The 22,054-nt window shown below is 36.0% G+C and overlaps 3 protein-coding genes across 3 annotated transcripts; all 3 read right to left on the reverse strand.

Annotated features, from left to right (window-relative positions):
• Window positions 1-9,752: 9,752 nt before the first annotated feature.
• Window positions 9,753-11,624, reverse strand: LOC140044183 (uncharacterized). Its single transcript, XM_072088661.1, has one exon. It carries the CDS (start codon window positions 11,622-11,624, stop codon window positions 9,753-9,755), a length of 1,872 nt encoding a protein of 623 aa, XP_071944762.1.
• Window positions 11,625-11,677: 53 nt separating this feature from the next.
• On the reverse strand, window positions 11,678-12,001 carry LOC140044184 (uncharacterized). The gene has a single exon (XM_072088662.1). The coding sequence runs from the start codon at window positions 11,999-12,001 to the stop codon at window positions 11,678-11,680; it is 324 nt and encodes a 107-aa protein (XP_071944763.1).
• Window positions 12,002-12,601: 600 nt separating this feature from the next.
• LOC140044185 (uncharacterized) lies at window positions 12,602-13,075 on the reverse strand. The gene has a single exon (XM_072088663.1). It carries the CDS (start codon window positions 13,073-13,075, stop codon window positions 12,602-12,604), a length of 474 nt encoding a protein of 157 aa, XP_071944764.1.
• Window positions 13,076-22,054: the final 8,979 nt, after the last annotated feature.

The following is a 22,054-nucleotide window of genomic DNA, read 5'->3' on the forward strand; positions in this document are numbered from 1 at the left end:
TGAAAACCAAAAGAAAAAGTTGGGTGAAGAGGTGCGATGCGATGCGAAAGAGGGACAAAAGACAAAAAATCAAGAATGATGCAGCAAAATTGGAAGCATATAGAAAGAAAGACAGAGAAAGGAAGAGGAATAAAGCCCAAGAAAGGAAAGCACTATCATCACCACAGGACACAGCAGACAAAGAAACCTCCTTTGTCAACCGCCAAGCAATGTCGAGAGCATTAAATAAAGCCTCAGAGGCTTTGCTGCACAGATTGTTGGAAACTTTACTCCAAACTCCAAAGAGAAATTGATCGATCGTATAAAATCACCAAAGCTAGTTGGTGTGAGAGGTAGGTTTCACTTTCATGTTTTAATAAAAAATGTTCAGAATTTAAACTAATAAAACTGAACTGGTTTTACACGATTATTGAATGAATTTTACTTAAATATAGTGTCTGAAATGTAGCAAATTACATTTCAATGTATTATTTTAATATATTAATAAATTATTTGTTTAGACCATAAGGTAGGGAACACAAAGGAGGGGGGGGGGGGGTTAGGATTTTTGTCGTTGTTTGGGGATGTAATAAGGAGTATTTGTTAATGCAAAACTAGCATTATGTTATTTGTAAATTAATTTAGTTCAGTGTCAGTTAGAGAGCACATAGGCCTATACACATTTATTGTTTGTTTATTTTTATTATAAACATTATTAACCATATGGGAGATGGGGTAATCTCATATGTATGTAATAAGGACATTTGTATTTGAAAAAAGCATGTTTAATTTACAAACAATTGACAAATGATCATCCTTTATAATGTGTACAATAGTGCTTATTTGAAATCCAGAAGCTGTATAAAAATATACTACAATAATAATGTAATTTCTTTCTTTATAGGTGGCCGACCTACATATTCCGACTGGGAGACTGAATGGATCACACAATTTTTGAAGAGGGCAAACATTTCTTACACATGCCCCAGAAGAGGAGATAGTGTTTACATTGGTAAAGATGACAATCACAACAGTCTCTATCACCCAAGACACTACTGCTTTGGACTGTAAAAGAAATTGTGGGCTTGATAAATTCTGAAAATGATGATATGAAGGCTTCATATGGATCACTCTACAGGAAGAAGAAGAAGTATATTTTCTTTAAAGATTATATGCCCGAGAACTCATGTGCATGTGAATACTGCGAGAATTTAAGCATGCTGCTGGAGATGGTAAAAAGGAACAAAGCTGACATTCCTCATGATATCAAGGATTTCATATCAATGTCTATGTGTGACCAATTAAGGAAGAGCTGTGCTTATGGTGAGTGCTTGAATTGTTCAGATGGAAATGAGTACATCAACCGAGTGGTTCAAGATCTTCAGGGCTTAGAGACTGCAGTTTCTTATTTTCAGTGGAAGACTGATCCATCAACACAGTATGCTATCAAGAAGTAAGTAACAGAAAGTGGGGCTGATGCAGCAACAGAATTATTTAAGCAATATAAACACTACAAGATACACAACTACAATAATATCAGGCAACATAGAGAGTTAATTGAGTTATTAAAGAAAAGAATTGCCAACACTCATGAAGTTATAATTCAAGTTGATTTCAGTATGAATTATGATAATAAACAGAGAAATGATGTCCAAAAGGCATTTTTTGGACATGAACGTTTTAACATCTTCACAGCCTGTATTTGGTACAGTGAGTCTGGAGAGGTTAAGTGCCAATCAGCATGTATTGTATCCAACAGGGCCAGGCATGACAAAGTACTTGCATACATTTGTTGCAAAGATTTAATTAAGTTAGCTCGTAAAATTGTTCCTCAAACCAATGCAGTTCATTTTTGGTCAGATGGGTGTGGGGGCCAATTTAAAAGCAAATATTGTTTTTATTTAATTGCCTGTCTTTACCCCCATTAAAATTACATGGAGTTATTTTGAGTCCCATCATGGGAAGGGGCCAGTTGACCGGATTGGCGGAATTTTAAAGACTTCTGTCTATTCAGATGTTCGAACAGGAAACGTTATTATCACAAGTGCAAAAGAATTCACCAGTTATGGCAGTACAAGAATGAAACATATCCATATTCCATACTTGGACAATGAAGATGTGGAAGACCAAAAGCCCGATTTTCTAAACTTCTTAGTTTTTGACATACATGGGACACACCAAGTCCACTTTGTTGAAAGATGTGGCAAGAAATTAAATTTCTATCACAACAGCCATTTTTCTGGTACTTGGGAAGATGATAAAACACCATTCAAACAGAAAGAGTATGGAAGTAATGTGGAGGTTGATGTACCGGCACCGATAAAGTACAAAGTTGATGACTGGGTTTTAGTTAATTATGAGAAAAATCAATACCCAGGTTTAGTAAAAAAAATAATTGATGATAACTTTGAAGTTAGTTGCTTGGAATCCTATGGTCCATCCCAATGGAGATGGCCAGACAAACCTGATATCATTTGGTATAAATCTAATCAGATATGTAGACAACTTGATGTACCAGAGCAGGTAATCACTGCCAGTAGATGTCTGTTAAAATTCCGTCCCGCCACTTTCCGTCCTGCCACTAGAGCAAATATTTTTAATTGAATTTTTCAAATTTAATTCAATTGGTTGATTGTTCTAATTTTGCTTACCAAGTGTAAGTATATGTTGTTCATTATGATGTTATACTGAAATTTAACTTTATAGCCATTTAAACTTTTTTGTATAATTTTGTTGAATATGTTCATTCCGTCCCGCCACCGAAACATTTTATGTTGCCATGACAACAGAGAGGCGGTGCATCATCAAACTAATTTTGCAAAATGTAGTACCTGTTATTAACTTGCCTGAGGCAAAATATTCACTCTCTGTGATTGGTATATAATAAATAATAAGTAGTATTGTATTTTCCGTCCCGCCACCGGCAGGGGGGTTTTGGATTAGGCCCTCCTACATTAAATATCATTGCAATTATTATACTACTATATAATTTGAATTCAAGCAAATTATTTAGTTAGACAGGGGTAATAATGTCAGCTGCATTACATCAAATCAACAAATGTTAATACAATCACACTGCTAGAAACAATGGTCAATCCAATTAATTGTGGTCCCAATATGTCCCTCATAAAGAATAGAAAAATAATAATAATAATGATAAATAAATCACAAATAACTTTAAAATCATAGCACATGGGCGGTACTCACCAATTTTCATATTTGTTGCTCAAAAACCAAAATGTAAAACCACTAATACTAGAGAATTTATTTACAGACTTATGGCAAAATCAGCATTGCATTAAACTATCACATGGAAGTTTTCAAATATTATATACTATGGCCCTGTTTCTGCTGCCAAGAATATACACACTGTATATGGTATATTTTATATGGTATTTTTTGTGGCAGCAGAAATTGGTCTCATAAAAAATATACTGTATAAACATGGAGCTATAAAATTAGTTTTTATAGCTCCATGGTATAAATATACCGCATCGATATCGTTATCTCTGATATTTTATCATATATTTCTTGCACCTTTCTGCTGCCTTATGAATATACCATCTATATTGTTCACCCATAACACAAGGTTTGTTAAACATACCCTACTTAGAACAATTACTAAAATGTCACAGTGGACTGAATATGTTAAGATATTTGCTCTATTTAAATGTGATAGAACCGAGGTTTCAGGGTAATAACTGGAGATGTGGAGTTTGGTTATCGTCAAAACAAGTGAACAGTAAGCAGTAAAAAACAGCAAACTGACCATGAAAAATGACTGCAAGTTGGGTACACACAGGGTTTTCCGGACCCATAGGGGATTTTGAGGGATCGAACCATAGCTATCTATTCCTCAATCCATACAATCTCACAAAGTAGTTTTCAAAAGGAACGGGTCACCGAATTATAATTCTAATATATTATTACGGTATGTTTATGCCGTACATATTGTAGCAGAAACAGGGCCTATCTTACATTAACACTTTGACTGCCAGAGGTTTTTCCAGTTAGAAACTGCCACCGCCAGCGTTTATAGACCAATTCGATGTTTTTATCAAAGCTGATTGAAACTATGTATGTGATCTGATTTACATGTAATTTAGACTAAAATAATCAAAAAGATTTTAGCTTTACAATGGTACCAAGAACGATTTTCAAATCGCAATATGTAAATCGTAATAGTAAAATGAAAGTAACCCACTTTTTGAGTTTTTCGTAGTTTTGCGCAAGAAAGTCGAGATATACGCGATTTTGTGCAAGACATCACAATATGAAAATATCGCCCGGTGAGATCAACAAACAACGAAAAATTACTTACACGGCACCGGTAGGCCTATAAAAACAAGTTATCACTATCGAAAAATGTATTATATTTTATAAATCATAAATCTTACATCAATGTTTCGCCAAAATCCACATAGTAAAGACACCAGGCCTAGTTAACTAGGCCTAAAGTTGGTCCAGAACTGTTTTACGACTAGGCCTAGGCTATAGCCTAGTACTACTACTAGCCTAGCTAGTAAAATGATGATAATATTCATACCATGTCTAAACAAGTTTGTTGCGTGAAACTCGGCCACTCACAGTGAAGCACCAAAACAATTAGGGTATACATACAATAATAAAATTAAAGACTTCATATTGAAAATTCATCCATTATTTTTTATTCAGATAACAAACAAACATTCCAATCCACATAAACCTTTGTAATGCTTCGGCGGCATAGCTAGCGCGCGACCGATACACAATGCGCCAAACCATCGCTGTACGCGCTACTGTGATGCGTGGTGTATGTTATTTCTACAGGTACCATTTTGACAATCGTTCGTAACCAGATTAGTTACTTTCAAAAAGTTATCTATTCACGGTCCAGACCGAATATAGTGTCCATATTTATAGTATATACCAATAATTAACCTATCTACCGGATTTCGTAAAAAAACGCGAAAAACGAAGATCTTCGTGTTTGGCAGTCAAGCGTTGTGTTTCCAAAAACGAAGATCTTCGTGTTTGGCACTCAAAGTGTTAATGGCTCATTGGGATGACTAAAGGTTGGTATTAATAGTAATACCTAAGGGTAGACTCACAGCGTCAGGTTTGTTATCCAACACAAGGTAATCCGTGTCGATAAAAGTCAAGGTGTTTAGACACAACGATCGACATTCCAATGCCCACATTTAAAACACTCTGATTAGGTCTAAGCAGATAGAACTATGCATACATTGATGACAAACACATGATGGTTTACATTGTAAAGTTATAAATTTTATATTCATATAATGTTACCATCAAAATATATTGATTTATACTACTCTTACTACTTACCACTTGCAGAATTGCAATCTTGCTGTACAGGTATGCTGTTGGCCTGCTAATTGTGGTCGTGTCTTTTCATTTGTTAAAGTTAAAATCACTGGATTATCCTTATTAAATCTACCCTCTCCTGCTAGGGTTATTAACGCCACTGGTGAGGCGTAACAGCTTCCTAACGCTAATCTGCAGCTTAGTTCACATACAAAAATATGTACACTGCTTACATAACGCCACTGTGAGTCTGAACATACCATGAGACACTGAACAGTACTATGTTTAAAAATAAAGGTGATTAATCAAAGACTCCAGCTGATATTACTCCTCCACATAAAACTCCTAGAAAGTAGGAAGCCTTTTGTCCTCTTCCCTGACTGACTGAGCAGATATATATGATCTCTCCATTAATAATTTATATTGTAAACCTTATTATGTAAACAGAAATATCAATGAAAATTCTTCTTCACTAAAAAGTTTTTTAAAGATATGCTACATTATTAGCAATTTATACCTAAATCCAGCCCTCAGTCTTAACCCTTTCCCAACATGCAATTCGTTTTATGAGGAGATTCACTACATTATTAGCAAATTACCCCCTAAATCCACCCTTTTTGAACATGGCTGTTGAAAAGGTGTGTCATCCAATGGAATAGTTTTATTGCCAGTATTGTATGTCTGTGGATTTTCCATCTGAATTGACATAGCAGCAATCAATCATTTAATTAAGAAACCTTTGATATCAACAAACATATAAGCCAGTTTCGAAGTTACCTACTTCTATTCTAGTTGTAGTTAAATTGTTTCTACTGAATAATAATTTAAACGAAGCACAATCGGCCTATAAAATTAGAAGTAAAAAAAAACTAGAGGTGCCATTTATTATGAATTTCATGTGCGAGAGCATTTCCGGCCATCTAGAGGTGTCATTTAACAAAATTTGCTTTAAATCCCGCTCCCTTTTCAGATCCTGGCTAAGGCCCTGGACATTTGGGCAATCCCCTTAAGATAGTCCTGCTACCGCCCCTGTAAATAATTCTAAGCATGTGAAACAAAATACTGATTATTGATTATTTGAAAGTGGATAATTTAAAAACATAAAATATGTTGGTATCACATGGATGACACACACACACACAGAGTGATATCACTTTGTTAGTTTTACTGTCTTGTGCTGCTATCTGTATCGTGGTATTCTAGCTTTAAAATTAAAAAAAATTAAGATAAAATGAGTTGATTATTTATTATTGAAATGAGTATTTATTATTCAATTACATAATAAAAAAATAGTTTTGATAGCTGAATTCAATTAGCTTGGTGTTTATGAACATCTATTACTACATTAATACATAACTTGCTTGCTCATCTTGATTGTGCTAAGTGCCATAAGTAAAAAGTAATTATGTCGGATGAGTATCACCCTTCCTCATCATTACCTTGTCTTTAGTAAGTCAGGGCGTTTAGTGTTACCCAAGATGGAAAACCAATAGGATGAGAAACTCGTTTCTCACTACTGCAATGAGTCAATTCAATGAAACTTGGAAACATTGATCATTTTATGCTATATCTTTACACATACCAATCTTGCTTGTATTTTGTATTTTGTATTTTAAACGATTTATTTTATCTGTATTTTACCAAATTTTAACATTTTTTAACTCATTTTTATATTTTTATGTGAATTTTTAACTTTAAACAAACAAAAATAATGTACATATTTTTCTGTATTTGACCATGAATAAATGAATACTAGGCCGGTAATTTGTTTAGGTTTATACCTAATTAGGCCTACTGTAATAATATTCAATTCAAATTGTTCTATCCTAATTATAGTTTTCAAAGTATTAAATACAAAATTACTAAAGAAATATAAAATGGAGACTGCTTTATTTTTTTTTAATACATAAGCAATATTATAATAATAATTAATCTGATACTCTAGAATATAAGTTTAAAGTTGATTATTTTAATAAAATATAATATTTTTGGCGTCATATCGATGCTTTATTCCGTGTTTCCAAGATAATTATATCAGTAACTCGGAATCTCGGAAGGTCAATTTTAAGTGTCCGTACAATAAAAAGAAGTTTGCTATTCATTTTGTATAACAAACACATGGAATATTTTAAAACACATTTTGTTTCTATTGTTCACTAATCGTTGTATATACTTTATTGTTTTATAGCATTGCTATGTTTTAATATTGTTGGTGTTCCACTTAGTGCTTTTTAACAATTAGGCTTAAATATAGTTGTTACTGTGTGCAAAACAATATCAGTTTTTTTGTGGCAACAGTGTACAGTTATATGTTATAATTGAAAATATAATCTTTAATGTGTGTTATTATCAATACATAATGCTATACATTATGTTTTTTTACGCTATGGTCATAAATTTCCATTTGAAACACTTTATGAAAACAATAGTGTCTTGACCATTTTATTAAATTAATATTTTTTTAAACAGTATTTAATAGTTAAAGGTGTATTGTCCTCAAAATCATGAAAAATAAAGATTAATTAAATCAGATTTTGAATGTTATTTTGTAGGGTTTTATTAATAAAGTTAATTAATGTAATCACTTCCGTAGAAAAAAAAACGAAAAATAATAATGTTTTCACTTATAAAATGACACTAAATGGTTAAATTTAACCAAAAACCTTTGGGTTGGCAGCCAATTTGAACATTTTTTCATTAAAATATTTAATTTGAATTTTTTTCAGGTAAATACATTTTTTTGGATCAAATTTTTGGTCAAAATGGATAACTATTATGTTACATAAAAATGGCACATTCAACAAAAATGTTATGAATAATTTTTTTTTATAGGGAGACATTACATCTTTGACAAAAACACTTAAAATTTCACAAACCTTCAATTGTTCTTACAAATGGTTTTGTATTTTAAAAGTGCAATTTTCACAAATTATTTTTTAGACAGGTCACTTAAAAAATACCCTATGATCCCTGTGTATTATAATGATTAAAGATGCTAGTTGTACTGAATATTTTAGTATGTTTTATTCAACATTTTTAGTAATGCATTTTGCCATACTCTCTTTTATTGTCAACACACTACCAACTCCGTCCACCACCTCCTCCTCATTAAATAGAAGAAGAAGAAGAGCAATGATATTAAAGGATGTAATATAGACCCATATTAGACCCATTTTTAGTTTGTAATTATTTTTTCCATAATACATTACAAGGGCCTATACATTTTATATTACACAGTGCCCTCACTCATCATTTATTTTACTTACTGTTTATATTGTTAGCACTTTCAGTACCAGTGTACTGTTCAATAAAAACCCAAAAATCTGTACAAAATTTAATTTCATTTTGTTTAAAGCTTTTTTACAAAACACCTTTTAATTGAAATAGCATTTAAAATAAAAGAAAAACAATTACCAGCATTAAACTAGATGATGATTTCATTTCATTATTCGGTCTATTTCAGTATATACATTAAAAAAAATTAAATTGGGGAGATGGTCAACCTAAGTGAACTTACATCACTGAGCTATACGGTAATATTTTTTGTCTTAGTCTAATTTGGCTTATATTCATTCATTTTTAGTCGCGTGCAAACGAGACTCTATAGCGCACTATGTCGGCTGGTAGTTCGGTCGGTAAACAGTAACTCAAATTTGTGCATGTGACTGCAGCCATGTATATGGCCTTGTTAATCATCTATTTAAATAATAATAAATACAACATAGTACAAAACTGACTCCAAATAACAAGAGGCAAGCCATGATTCAACGTTTTAAATCTACCCACTGTACAGTGTTTCATATTTTAGAACACGGATACCGGCTGCCCGCTATCCAGACAGATAACCACACCGGTTACAATACAACACGAACACAGCACTTTGGATCCGTACAATTTAATATGTAAAGCGGTTATATGGTAACTGAAACAATAACAATAACAAATAAATAATAGAGCACGGGAGCCAAGCCCATCGGGCACACAATGCGCAAATCCCGGCTATGTGAAGTGTTACCTACAAACAGTATCACACCAGCCAATGCCGGCGAGAAAGCTATCATAAATAATAGGCCTATATGTACTAAGATAACAACGTACAGTAGTAATCTATCAAGATCAATTTTAGGTTAAGTTAAGTCGGTATATCGTAATACATTATTATAAACTTAGCTACTTACAACAACTGTAAATGCACCAGCATCGCACGATACAATCCCTTGCATGATATGACGAATGTATAGTAATTCGTCCACTAGAACTACGTATACCTAACGAGTCATTCGTGTGCTAAATACTATTCAAATGAGCCACGCTATACGGCGGCAGGTGCGCTAAGCCGGCACACTCCCCGTTTGGTATACAAAGTATACCACTACTTTAAAAAATTACATGAAAATATATTAATTATTGAAATAAAATTCTGCTTCTTAAAGGAATGAACATGATATTTTACACCGTACAATCCTTCACTCCATATCTTCTACCGGAATCAGCAACACCAGTTCATTGCTTGGTCTAGAAAGCAGCTTGGTTGAACCATCTCGGCTCACTTTTAATTCCACCTTCCGCACCAATTTGTCACTACTTTCAAAAGTGCTTGTGACTCTTGCCATTGGCCAATTATTTTGATGAATTGCCTTTTCCTTCATTAGGATGAGGTCGCCCTCCTTCAGACATCGTCTTACACGATGCCATTTCCTTCTACCGTGTAGAAGGGGAAGATATTCTTTCTTCCACCTGGACCAAAACGTATCGGCCAGGTATTGCACCCTCCGCCATTGCCTTCCAACTAAGTCGTTCTTGGTAAAACCGATACCAAGAGGGGCCCTCACGTGATTAGACTTTTGAGTCAAAATCATATTTGGTGTTAGCACATCAGGAGATTGTGGATCACTTGGTATCGGCGTAAGCGGTCTTGAGTTCACAATCGCCGTAACTTCTGCCATAAGTGTCGTCAGAACCTCATGTGACAGCTGGATAGGTCCTAAGTCGGCAAACATAGAATCTAGGATGCGTCTGCATATGCCAATCATCCTTTCTAATGTTCCGCCCATATGGGAGGAATGGGGAGGATTAAACAACCACGCACAGTTATTCTCTAAAAGGTATTTCTTGACTCCACCATCGGTGCTAAGTATACAAATCTCGTTACACGCTCCCATGAAGTTTGTGCCACAGTCTGATTGAATCTGACCTACTGGTCCACGAATGGCAAGGAATCTCCGCAAGGCGTTGATGAAGCTTGACGTGTCCATAGACTCTGTAATCTCAATATGAATGACGCGGCAAGACATACACGTAAACAGTACCGCCCAACGTTTTGCTCTCGCCATACCTCCTATCGTTTTACGTGATGACACTATCCATGGTCCAAATACATCTAGGCCAACGTACGTAAAAGGAGGGGCCATGGACAAGCGCTCAGCTGGCAAGTCCGCCATCTTTTTACCCAGTTCCTTGCCTCTTCTCTTCCGGCACTTGATACACTTGCTAATTATACTGTCGACCCTTCGTTTCTCCGCCACAATCCAGTATCCAGCACTTCTAATAGCTCCTCGCGTGAAATGCTTTCCCTGATGTTGGACTTGTGCATGGTAATATTGAATGATTAAGTCGGAGACGTGATGTGACCCTCGTCCAATTATCGGGTGTGTGTCCAGCTCTCCCATCCCAGCGTTCTTAAGACGACCGCCAACTCGGAGAAGTCCATTTCCGTCTATGAAAGGGTCCAACTTGATGAGTGCCTTTGACTTAGGCAGCGGATTACCACTCTCCAGAAACTCCAGCTCATCTGCAAAGACAGCGCGTTGGGTGGCGCCTATAACAATTCGGCTTGAGTCATCCAGTGTCGTAGATGATGCACATATGTCCCAACCTTTGCACCCATCTGGTTTGGTATGTCTGTGGGAAAATGAACGTGTTATATGAACCAAGTTAGAAACTGCTCGTAAAATTCTGAACCAATCAGAGAACCTTTGAAATCGCTCCGATCCAATCTTGGTGACTTTAGGTTTGGCCACCGTAGCGTACGTGTGAACCACTGGCCGAACTTCGGGATCTTCTTCTTGGACTGGATATTCGTCGGCTGAATTCAAGTGAAGATACTGGTTACGGAGAAACGCAGGACCAACCATCCATTCCGACAACGTCGGATCTGAGGCAGAAATGCCTCTCGAAGCAAGATCGGCTGGATTTTTTCCGGATTCGATGTATCGCCATTGGGCTGGTTGTGTGATTCTGATAATACGTTCTACTCTGTTGCTAACATATACATAAAATCGTCTTGTTTGATTTGAAATATATCCAAGTACCACACGGCTGTCCGAGTAAAAAACCATGCTGTCCAGTTTCAGGTCTAGTTCGTCTGCAATGAGCTCTGCTATGCCAGCACCTAACACTCGGCGCACAGTTCGAGCCTCGGCACCGTTGTTGCTTGTTTGGGTGCTAACTTCGCCTTCCCGAGAACAAAGCTTACATAGACGTTTCCACTTTTGTCGGAAACCCGAAGATAGCTGACAGCACCGATAGCTTGGGTGGAAGCATCAACGAACGTGTGTAGTTCCCGCCTGGTCGCTTCAGTAGTAGGAACAGGTGTATATGCACGAGGGATGCGCACCTCCAACAGGGTAGGTAACAAAAGCCGCCAGTTGCGCCATGTAGATAGTGTTTGCTGTGGTAAGGGATCATCCCAATCAAGTGAACTATCCCTTGTCATCTCACGCAACAGCCGCTTACACTTGAGCACTCTGGAGTGGTATGTGCGCTATAAAAATATTATTATTATTATTATTACCCTCAATTAAAACTGGTGCGGCAATGCCAAAAGGGTCGTAGATGCTGTTGATTTTGGCTAATGCTCCTCGTTTGGTGAAGGGTCGCTCGACTGGACTAATCTTGAAGGTGAAGTCATCACGCTTAATGTCTCAATACACTCCCAGTGACCTTTGAATGGGAGGTTCCTGTGATGTAAAGTCAAGATCCCGTAGATCTCCAGCGTGGTCTTCGCCTGGAAACGCATTCATCACCTCGAGGTTATTACATGCAATTTTGTGGAGTCTCAACTGACCGGTTAACAACATCGACTGTGTACGTTTCAACACATCAATGGAATCTGTTGGAGTTGGGAGGGACTTCAGGTTCCACAAACTTTCGGGCATCTTCGCCAAACCTTTCTGACGCAAATTGAGCAGTTTTGCGCAATCCGAATGTGGCAACAGCAGGCGACGGTGCGTTTCCAAATATATGAACCTTCATTCTTTAATCCACAATATCACTTTCCGGGTCGTTATTCCTAAACCACAGGAATCTCAAGTAATCACGATGTTGTTCCTTCACATGGAAAGAAAGAAACATTTGCTCTACATCTGCCATAAAGGCATACTGTATCTTCTTGAAACCTAATTAGAACGCCGATTAGGCTGTTGACGAGGTCGGGTCCGGTTATTAGCACACTGTTTAGCGAAACACCCAGATATTCAGTACTTGAGTCGAACACGACGCGGATCTTGTCCGGCTTTTTCGGGTGGTACACTCCGAAATGTGGGAGGTACCATCGTTCTTTGGGTAAGCAACCTGTAGAAACTTGCTCCGCATGACCCTTTACCAACATAATAGTCATAAACTGAAGATATTGCTGTTTCATCTTAGGCTTTCGTGAAAAGGACTTCAGCAAGGTACGAAACCACTTCATCGCTTCGTGTCGGTTGTCGGGTAACGTAGGCCTTGACGAACGGAATGGAAGTGGTGCTACCCAGTTGCCTGTAACGCCTTTTACAAACCCAGATTCCATTATCTTCAAGAACTGCCTATCTTCCGTAGAGTTACCAATCTTATTGTCGTGATTTGACAAGTTGAAGACGTCACACCCTACATGGTCTGAATATACGGGTGGATGATGAGAAATTCCGAAGAGGTTGGTACAAGGGTTGAAACATGAAGGTCGTCCAGTATGCATGGTGTGGGTGTTGAACGTGTTAATGTTGGTGCTATGATGTGATTACCCTACGCAGACTTCTCCCATTACCACCCATCCGAGGTCCAATCGCTGGTCCCACGGAGCAGCATTTCGGCCGTTACGCACTTCACGCACTTTATGAACTTGCGGTATGTCACGTCCCAGGAGGATTAATATGTCTGCGTCAGGGTCGAGATTTGGGATTTCCTTAGCAATGGACTTCAGATGCGGATGACATTCAGCTACCTCTGGAGTAGGTATCTCCGTCTTACAATCAGGAATGGCGTTCCATTCGATTAACGGCGGAGCAGGTATACATACACCACTATTTGATTCGATGACGAGTCCAGTGAGACGACGACCAGATGTGCTTGTAACGCCCGAACAAGTCTTAAGTGTGTATGGAACTGGCGCTCCTTCGATCTTCATCAAGTCGAACAGCTTATACCTAGCGAGTGGCCTGTTTCTGCTCGTCCAAGACAATATAAGTGGTAATAGCCATCTCAGGCATGCCTTTCAAATACACACGAGCCAAACATATCTTGGAACAGGACCTTGCTGTCGGCACGTTGTGGCATATCTCGGTGCACTTATTAGCGAAAACGTTGCCTTGGGCGCCTTTATCATCAGTAGGAACGTTGACTTGCTCCCCGCTTTGCTGGCTGGTTTCTGTATTCGGCTTATCTGCATGCAGGGCGTCCAGGTGCCGTTTGCTACCACACAATAAACATTCGATGTCGGCTTTACACTGCCTAGCTACGTGTGAAGTCGATGCGATGCACCGGAAGCAATACCTCAATTCTCTCAGTAGTGCTCGTTTCGCATCGGTAGACATCTTGAGGAATGCTCTACAATCACGCAACAGATGATGAGGAGTCTTGTGAATGGGACACTTCGTCTCGACATCGACGTCGGTATCGTTGGTTTTGTCAAGACCTGTCAACTTAGCCAGGATATTAGCATGGTAGGTAGCTTTGGGCGTAGTCGATATTTTCGGGTTACTCTATTTCCCCTGTTCCACGGCGTGGGAGAGCATCAGGCTCCTGTCGTTTCGTTCTTTAGCCACTTTTGTAACAAAGTTGGAGAAAAATGAAAATGGTGGGAATTTACCATCCGAGTCTTGCTTTTAACGGAAGGCTCGAGAACGCCATTTCTCCTGAAGATCTCGTGACATCTTTGACACCAGAGGATTGACGCCTAGAAATGTATCTAAATAGTCAAATCCGGGAAGACCAACAGACAATCCCTTAGCTGGGTTGGAAATGTGGACGGCCCTTGCACTTCGTACGATCTCGGTAGATTCAGGTCCAGTATACTTTAGAATCAGGTCAATCTGTTCCGATGGCGTCACAGGAGGAATATCCTGGATTTCGTTCTGGAACGATAACTTCCATGCCCAGAAACTTTCAGGTTGGTCGTCGAAGTTTGGTATACAAGCCGCGACGAGATCCCGACGAGCGTATATACGCATCATGCCTTGAAGAAAGTCAGAAACGTCCCCCTTTGATAAGTCGAGTTTGGTTTCTCCCATAACTGCTTTTGGCTCTGCCATCTTAGGTGTCGAATGAGTCGGTTTGGTCTGGCTAGGAAGGCTTTCTAAGTATTGTTCTACGAGACGGTTACGCTCAACTGCAGGAACACCATCCAAGGAATCGTCACTGAAGTCATCCACATTGAGTTCGAGAAGCTCTTGGTCAAGCACATTTGACCTAGCCTCTGCAGCTGCAGCAGCCTTTTCATCCAGCAACGATTGGTATGCCGCCTTGGCCTTCGCTGCTTCTACTTGGACTTTGCTTTTTTGTTTTGTATAGTTTAGGCGTGCCTTCGTCTGCCCGAGCCTCTGCGGCTGTCAATGCGAGCTGCGAATACACGGATGAGCGTCGTGAACTTGCTCTACTGCTTTGTTTCGAAGACATCTCCACTGAGGTTCTCATGCGATGTACAAATAGTTGTTTTACTGTTCTGGCCTCACGGATACCGGCTGCCCGCTATCCAGACAGATAACCACACCGGTTACAATACAACACGAACATAGCACTTTGGATCCGTAAAATTTAATATGTAAAGCGGTTATATGGTAACTGAAACAATAACAATAACAAATAAATAATAGAGCACGGGAGCCAAGCCCATCGGGCACACAATGCGCAAATCCCGGCTATGTGAAGTGTTACCTATAAACAGTATCACACCAGCCAATGCCGGCGAGAAAGCTATCATAAATAATAGGCCTATATGTACTAAGATAACAACGTACAGTAGTAAACTATCAAGATCAATTTTAGGTTAAGTTAAGTCGGTATATCGTAATACATTATTATAAACTTAGCTACTTACAACAACTGTAAATGCAGCAGCATCGCACGATACAATCCCTTGCATGATATGACGAATGTATAGCGGCAGGTGAGCTAAGCCGGCACAGACAGATTATCAATTCTTACTTTATAGCATTCATTCAAGTATAAGCAATAATGTCAACAGTATACTATTTGAAAATCACAATATAAAAAGATCAACTTTAATGATTTTGTAAAGCTTAATATTTGTTAATTCAGTTATGTTCATTCTTTTAAATTCAAACTTTTATTTATCCACAAAATATCAAAGATTAAAAATAAACTTATTTCAAAAATTAAAAAAAAATTTTAAACAGTGATCGTGCCTTTAGTTGCATGGTCATTGACACTATTTTAACTAAAATAACTAACTTAAGTTTAGTTAGCAAATTTCAATGGATGAACTAAAACACCTAATAAAAACCTTAAAAGAGGCTACGAGGATGCTTGTTTTTCTTGTCTTACCATTATTGAATAAATGTTATTTAATTGAATTCACAGCCTACACATACTATAATATAAAAAGCATGATGTTTTAATTAAGTTTAACTGAAAATGAAAAAAATAAAATGTGTATTCCCTTTGCGTACTGATCAGCCATTTTTTATTGTTGCAAGGTTTCAAAATGATGCAATGAACTTCACTCCGTCCATTGGATTGAATGTTAAATCAACCAAATATAAGTCCCGATAATGAACAGAACAGAGTATGCTCAGTATAATGTGCATAAGCATGCGCAGATTAATATGTTGTGTAGATTACCGTATTTATTCTTTATATCAAACCAACAGTGTAAAACACCAATAACAGGTTGAAAATAAAAACTAAACTATAAAATATGAGCCAATATAAATATATACAAATGAAAAAGAAAATTTAAATAATTTCATTAATAATACATTTAAAAAATTACAGTAAAAAATATCCATTCATCTACCGTCCCCCCTTCGTCTACCGTCCTGTCATAAAGTCGCTAGTAGGTTTTATTGTAAATTAACAGCAAACTACGTGCAACAGCTAATACTAAATATAGTAGTACTAATTATTGTCAGTATTTTCATTTCTATTGTAAATGTATAGTCAACAGAGACCTCTTAGAATCAGGCTTCTGAGTCATGTCCGGCATACATTCTACTCATTCACTCTTTACCAAAAATTTGGGATTTTTAAAATGTCTTTCTTTCCATCATATATATTCATTTATGACTGACAATTTTATACTTATAGTTTCATTCTACTGTAAAACAATACTACTCTCTTTGTCATTACATTCAGCCTCTTACATTAACAATAACATTCAAATTAATTCAGAATAAATACATTTGAATGATGAAGCCTAAAAAAAACCAGAATAACTAAAATACAAATAAATTGGTATATTTCCTGTCTATACTATTGTACCTTATAACACAAGAATCTCTTGTTCGTCCGAAGCGCGTAACAATTTCGAAAGGCATTGTGGGATAGAATTGAGCTAATGGGTGGCGCCATTGTGAGCCATAGAGTAGCGCGCCCTCATCAAAATAGAAAGTCAAAATCATAGAAGGGATCTGCTAATACTATAGTGGGGGATAGAGTAATTGACTGAGCCCTCTATAGGAATTAATAGTTTTGACTTCCTAGTTTGGAGGGGGCGCTGCTCCATGCTGTGAAATGGCGTCACCCAGTTTGACCTTTTAACACTGTACTTTCGATACTGTGTTTTAAATGCAAATTGAAGTACAGGAGATTCTTGTGTTATCAGTTCTTTGCTATGATGTAGATGATGATACATAAAACTGTTATAAAGCCTATGAAACATACAGTAGTAAGTCAACTAGAAATAAAACTTGGTTTACTAAAGCTTTGGTTGTCAACACAATGTAGGTGCTACACAAGTGAGTTGACCAATAACAAGCAACAGTTCGGATAATCCATCACATTGTGTTTGGTCAATTTGCTTGATTTAATTTACAAAAAAATTGGATAGACTACAGACAAATGGACAGACTAAATGTTGGGACAAACAAACTTATTACATGCAATTATTACTCAGTAATCACCTCTGTAGTCACATGGGTACTCTTTTAAATAGTTATTGATTACAGTGCCTTAAAATATTCTTTAAATAATAATTGTGTAAATGAATTTGACCAGGACCTTTACCATGCCAATCCATATCAATACTTTGAGTTACAATTGTAGATAATATATTGATATTCATTTGTAGCTATACACTAGGCTTCATTATCTTAAGATTATTAGAGTATGCGTAACAGCAGTTGATCATACGCACTGTTTATATTTTGTGTGGTGAAACGAGTACAGGGGTAGGCCTATAGCTACAGCAGTATGATCATAATCACTGTTTATATTGTATGTGGTGTAGTAGGTACAGGGGTAGTCCTATGCTACAGCAGTATGATCATAATCACTATAGGGCTGGAAGTCATTCAATATAGGGTTGTAATTGTATTAAACTACTGTGGAGTAGGGAATATGGCAAAACATCTGACCAATTACTGAACTCCCTGACGCAAAACTACTCCACAGTAGTTTAATTACGCTGCGTACTTGGGCTCGAATCTAACCACTAGCCATCCGAGCAAGTGGTCAGACGTATAAACGGCAGGCTAGTGATCTGGAGGTCATGGGTTCGACTCCCACCCAAGAACTACTTGCAATTTTTTTCGCAAGTATTCTCAAATGTACTTAGTATGAAGTACAAATGACGTCAGAGTAGGGCAAAACATCTGAACAATCATTCAAATATACCAAATTCTATATTGTGTGGTGTCTGGTACAGGGGTATGGCTACATCTGTATGGTCATACTCGCTTAGTGCTTAGTGTGTGACCTGAAGGTGACAAAGTCACATTCCTCAAATATGTATCATGTTCAAAGATACTTTAAAACCATATAACTATAACATCTTTATTATTTTGTCTGTTTTTGTTATTGCATGCATCCATACATATGGGGAATAAAAAGTGACCGCAATTTGGGCGAGGCGCCTGGGGGTAATGAGGTATCAAACTGACTGATTTTACTGTGAAGTTTTAAACTATAATTGTAACAGGTATTCTGTACTTACTAGTATAAGATATGTTTTTATTCAATTGTGATATTTTATGTAAAGGTTGTCATTTTGTTTTTTGTTTTATTATGAACAAAAATGTGCATTTCTCTAACATATATTTATTTTTTAAATGTTAAATAGGATGGCGATACAGCATTGCATGTGGGTGCATTTAGTGGTCATGTCGATGTCTGCCAAATGTTGGTTGACATGGCAGCAGCAGTGGACCAACAAAATAATGTAAGTCATAAATTAATTTTTGTATTCAGAACCATTTATGTTCAGAATCCTAAATTGTATTCTTAATTTTGTTTAAAATGCTTGTTCCTCAAACAGAATAGCACAAAATGCAACCTAAGAATATAATTATTTTAATATGGTAGATGCTGCTTGTTAATACCTTCATATTTTTTCTTATTTGAAATTTTTATTAAATTGTCTAATTATTCAAAATCTTGAATTTAACAAATTTATACCATTAAGATAGTGCACACAAGTCAACATTAACAAAAAAAAATAAATAAGTTTAAAATGCTATTTTTTGGGCTATTAAAAAGCTGCAGTTAATCTAGCAATCATTTGGTGGATTACTGTAATTTAGTTATTAATTCTCTATTAAATAAATGTCATGAAAACTATAGCGCTTAGATTGCTTAGTGCTTGAAGTTGCTTGTTGGTATGACAACTACAACTAATGCAGATCCTGCATTGTATCTGTCTACCTATCATATATTATATAAATCCAAAGGAAAATTACTGAAAAAAATGACAATGCTGTGTGTATCAGTGGCTGGATCTCAATGGAGATACAAAAATAAAAATCGAAAAGCTAAATCAAAACGATAAAGTAAACAGCCAGAAAAGTTAGCAGAGCTTTCGGGCAACACTAGCCCTTCATCATATATTATATATATATATATATCAGAATTTTATATAAATCATACTGTAAATTATAGAAACAGTGCTCATATTCGGAGCATGATCTCATAATCGCGTCGAGCATAGCTCATTCGCGAAAGTTCCATACTTTTTAGTTGTATGAAATAATGTCTCTGGCGGGATTCGAACATGCAACCTCTCGCTTACAGGGCGAGTATCATACCACTAGACCACAGAGCCATATATGGTATTTTCACAGATTTACACCCACCAGATACATTCTCTCATACAACAAATGATATGGACATGTTCATTATTTAAAGATGTATTGTCCCCCTGAAAAAAAATTTTTACATTTTTTTTGTTGATTATGCCATTTTAATTTCATAATAGTTATCCAAAACTTGGATTGGAAAAAAAATTATTTACCTGAAAAAACTGTAATTTAAAGCAAACAAGTCAATTTGGCTGCCATACCAAAGGATTTTTGGTTTGGTGTCATTTTAGTGAAAACATTTTTTGTCTACGCAATTGATTAACTTGATTAAAACTACAAATAACCTATCAAAGACTGATGTAATTAATCTTCATTTTTCATGTTTTTGGGGGACTATACATCTTTTAAAAAACATAACCTAATGTCCAGCCGTTCATCCGGTAAACTAAAATAAAAACAAACAGAGAAACAATTGACACGGCGCCATGAAGCACGTCTCTAACATATACTACGGCTTATCATACATAATTCGCCGTTAACATGGGCATACTATCATCATTATGTCTATCAAACCTAAATAATTCATAAGTAAATAATAATATATAAGATTGTCTCCACACGGAGCATTAAAGGTGTACAACAACGTTAATGCAACGTATCACCTATTGTGCAGCTCTCATACCATGAACAGTGACTACAACAAACCGTGACTAGCCTAATTTACATATCAAGGTATCAAGGTGCGATGTACATATATAACATGGCTCCCTGCAAAGATAAATTATGAAACTGACAGTATCATCACTTTTCCTTTGCATACACAACAATAGTGGCTCCTTGACGGGGAATTGATTACAATAATACTAAACTTTTGATTAACTTCTGTCATAAATATTGTAAATATTTTCGTAAAAGAAAACTTACTTCTTTCACTAATCATTTCTACTTTTAGTTTGATTTATTTTTAAAGTGTTTTCATTTTTTTTTCTTTTCAGATATTAATTAATTACTTATGTCTGTTGGCATTAGCAGAACTAATTTATGTATGGTATCTCCAATGTAGAAAGTGATTGACTTCTTTTTCCACGATTATCTAGGTTCCTGGATGCCATCGTTAGTTTCACTTTTCGTACAAGACCATCCTCACTTGTATATACATCTGAGACTTTTCCAACACTCCAAGAGTTGCAAGGTAGACTTTCATCTTTGACGATCTCAACGTCACCGACTTTCATGTTTCTTTTCTTATAACACCATTTCCTTTTAGGGTGAAGTGTTTGCAGATATTTTTTCTTCCACCGACGCCAGAATTCGTTAGCCAGTATTTTTGAAAAAATTAATAAAATATGCACTTAATGTTAATGTTCCTTTTACTCAAACCTTGTATTATTTTAGATAAATACAGAATTTCATTTACAGTATTGTGGTACAAAACTATGGAACCAAGTCCTTCTGTTTCTGAATTATTTCTTGTAGATGTATTGTTAAAACTTTGATTAGTTTTATAAACTACATATTTTCACTTTCTGTCAATTATATAAGAAGGTATTTATTCTGTTACTGACATTCAATGATTCAGGTTTCTCCTTCATCTAATGTTCAAGCAGTATTGTTATAATTTTTTTTTATTGAGAATTGTCCTATAATTTCACACATAAATTAATTATTCCCTCAGATTTGGAATCAAAATAAAATGTACATTGACTTAGGAATGTATTTAATAATTGCCCAGATTCAATGCGCAACTATTAATTTAGATTGTATACTGGCTTTTTCTTTCATCCAAATGTACATTATGAAAAACATAAGCACTTATTTTGAGGACTTAACAATATTATCAAGTTAATTAAAGTTTAATACAATTTTTTCCGTATTGGTCAAATGAATACAAACAGAAAATATATTTAGGTTACATAATTTGTTTAAAAAATAGCATGAAAACATATAAAATAAAATACATGAATAAAGGTAATAACCTACAGGAACTTAAAATAAATAAATAAAATCAACAGAAATATAGACAATAGTGTATTATTTCATCAGAAAAGTAGTTGGACAGATAATGATTTTTCAAATATTATTTAAAAGTTTTTATAAGTAGAAACAATGGTTTAATCAAGACTATTCCACTTATATTTGGGTTAAAACATCATTTTCTGTTTAAAATAATTGGCAAACTCTGCAATCCTCCAAATAACCTAGCAAACCTCATTTAACCAACATAAAAGTGATTGAGTCAGTAGTGAACAACTCACTTGGTTTGTCAATTAAAAAATCATTTTTTGTTATTAAAATAAAATAAAGTTGTATCATCTGCAAAA

The sequence above is a fragment of the Antedon mediterranea genome, chromosome 3 (genome assembly GCF_964355755.1).
Source record: "Antedon mediterranea chromosome 3, ecAntMedi1.1, whole genome shotgun sequence".
NCBI classification, from domain to species: domain Eukaryota; kingdom Metazoa; phylum Echinodermata; class Crinoidea; order Comatulida; family Antedonidae; genus Antedon; species Antedon mediterranea.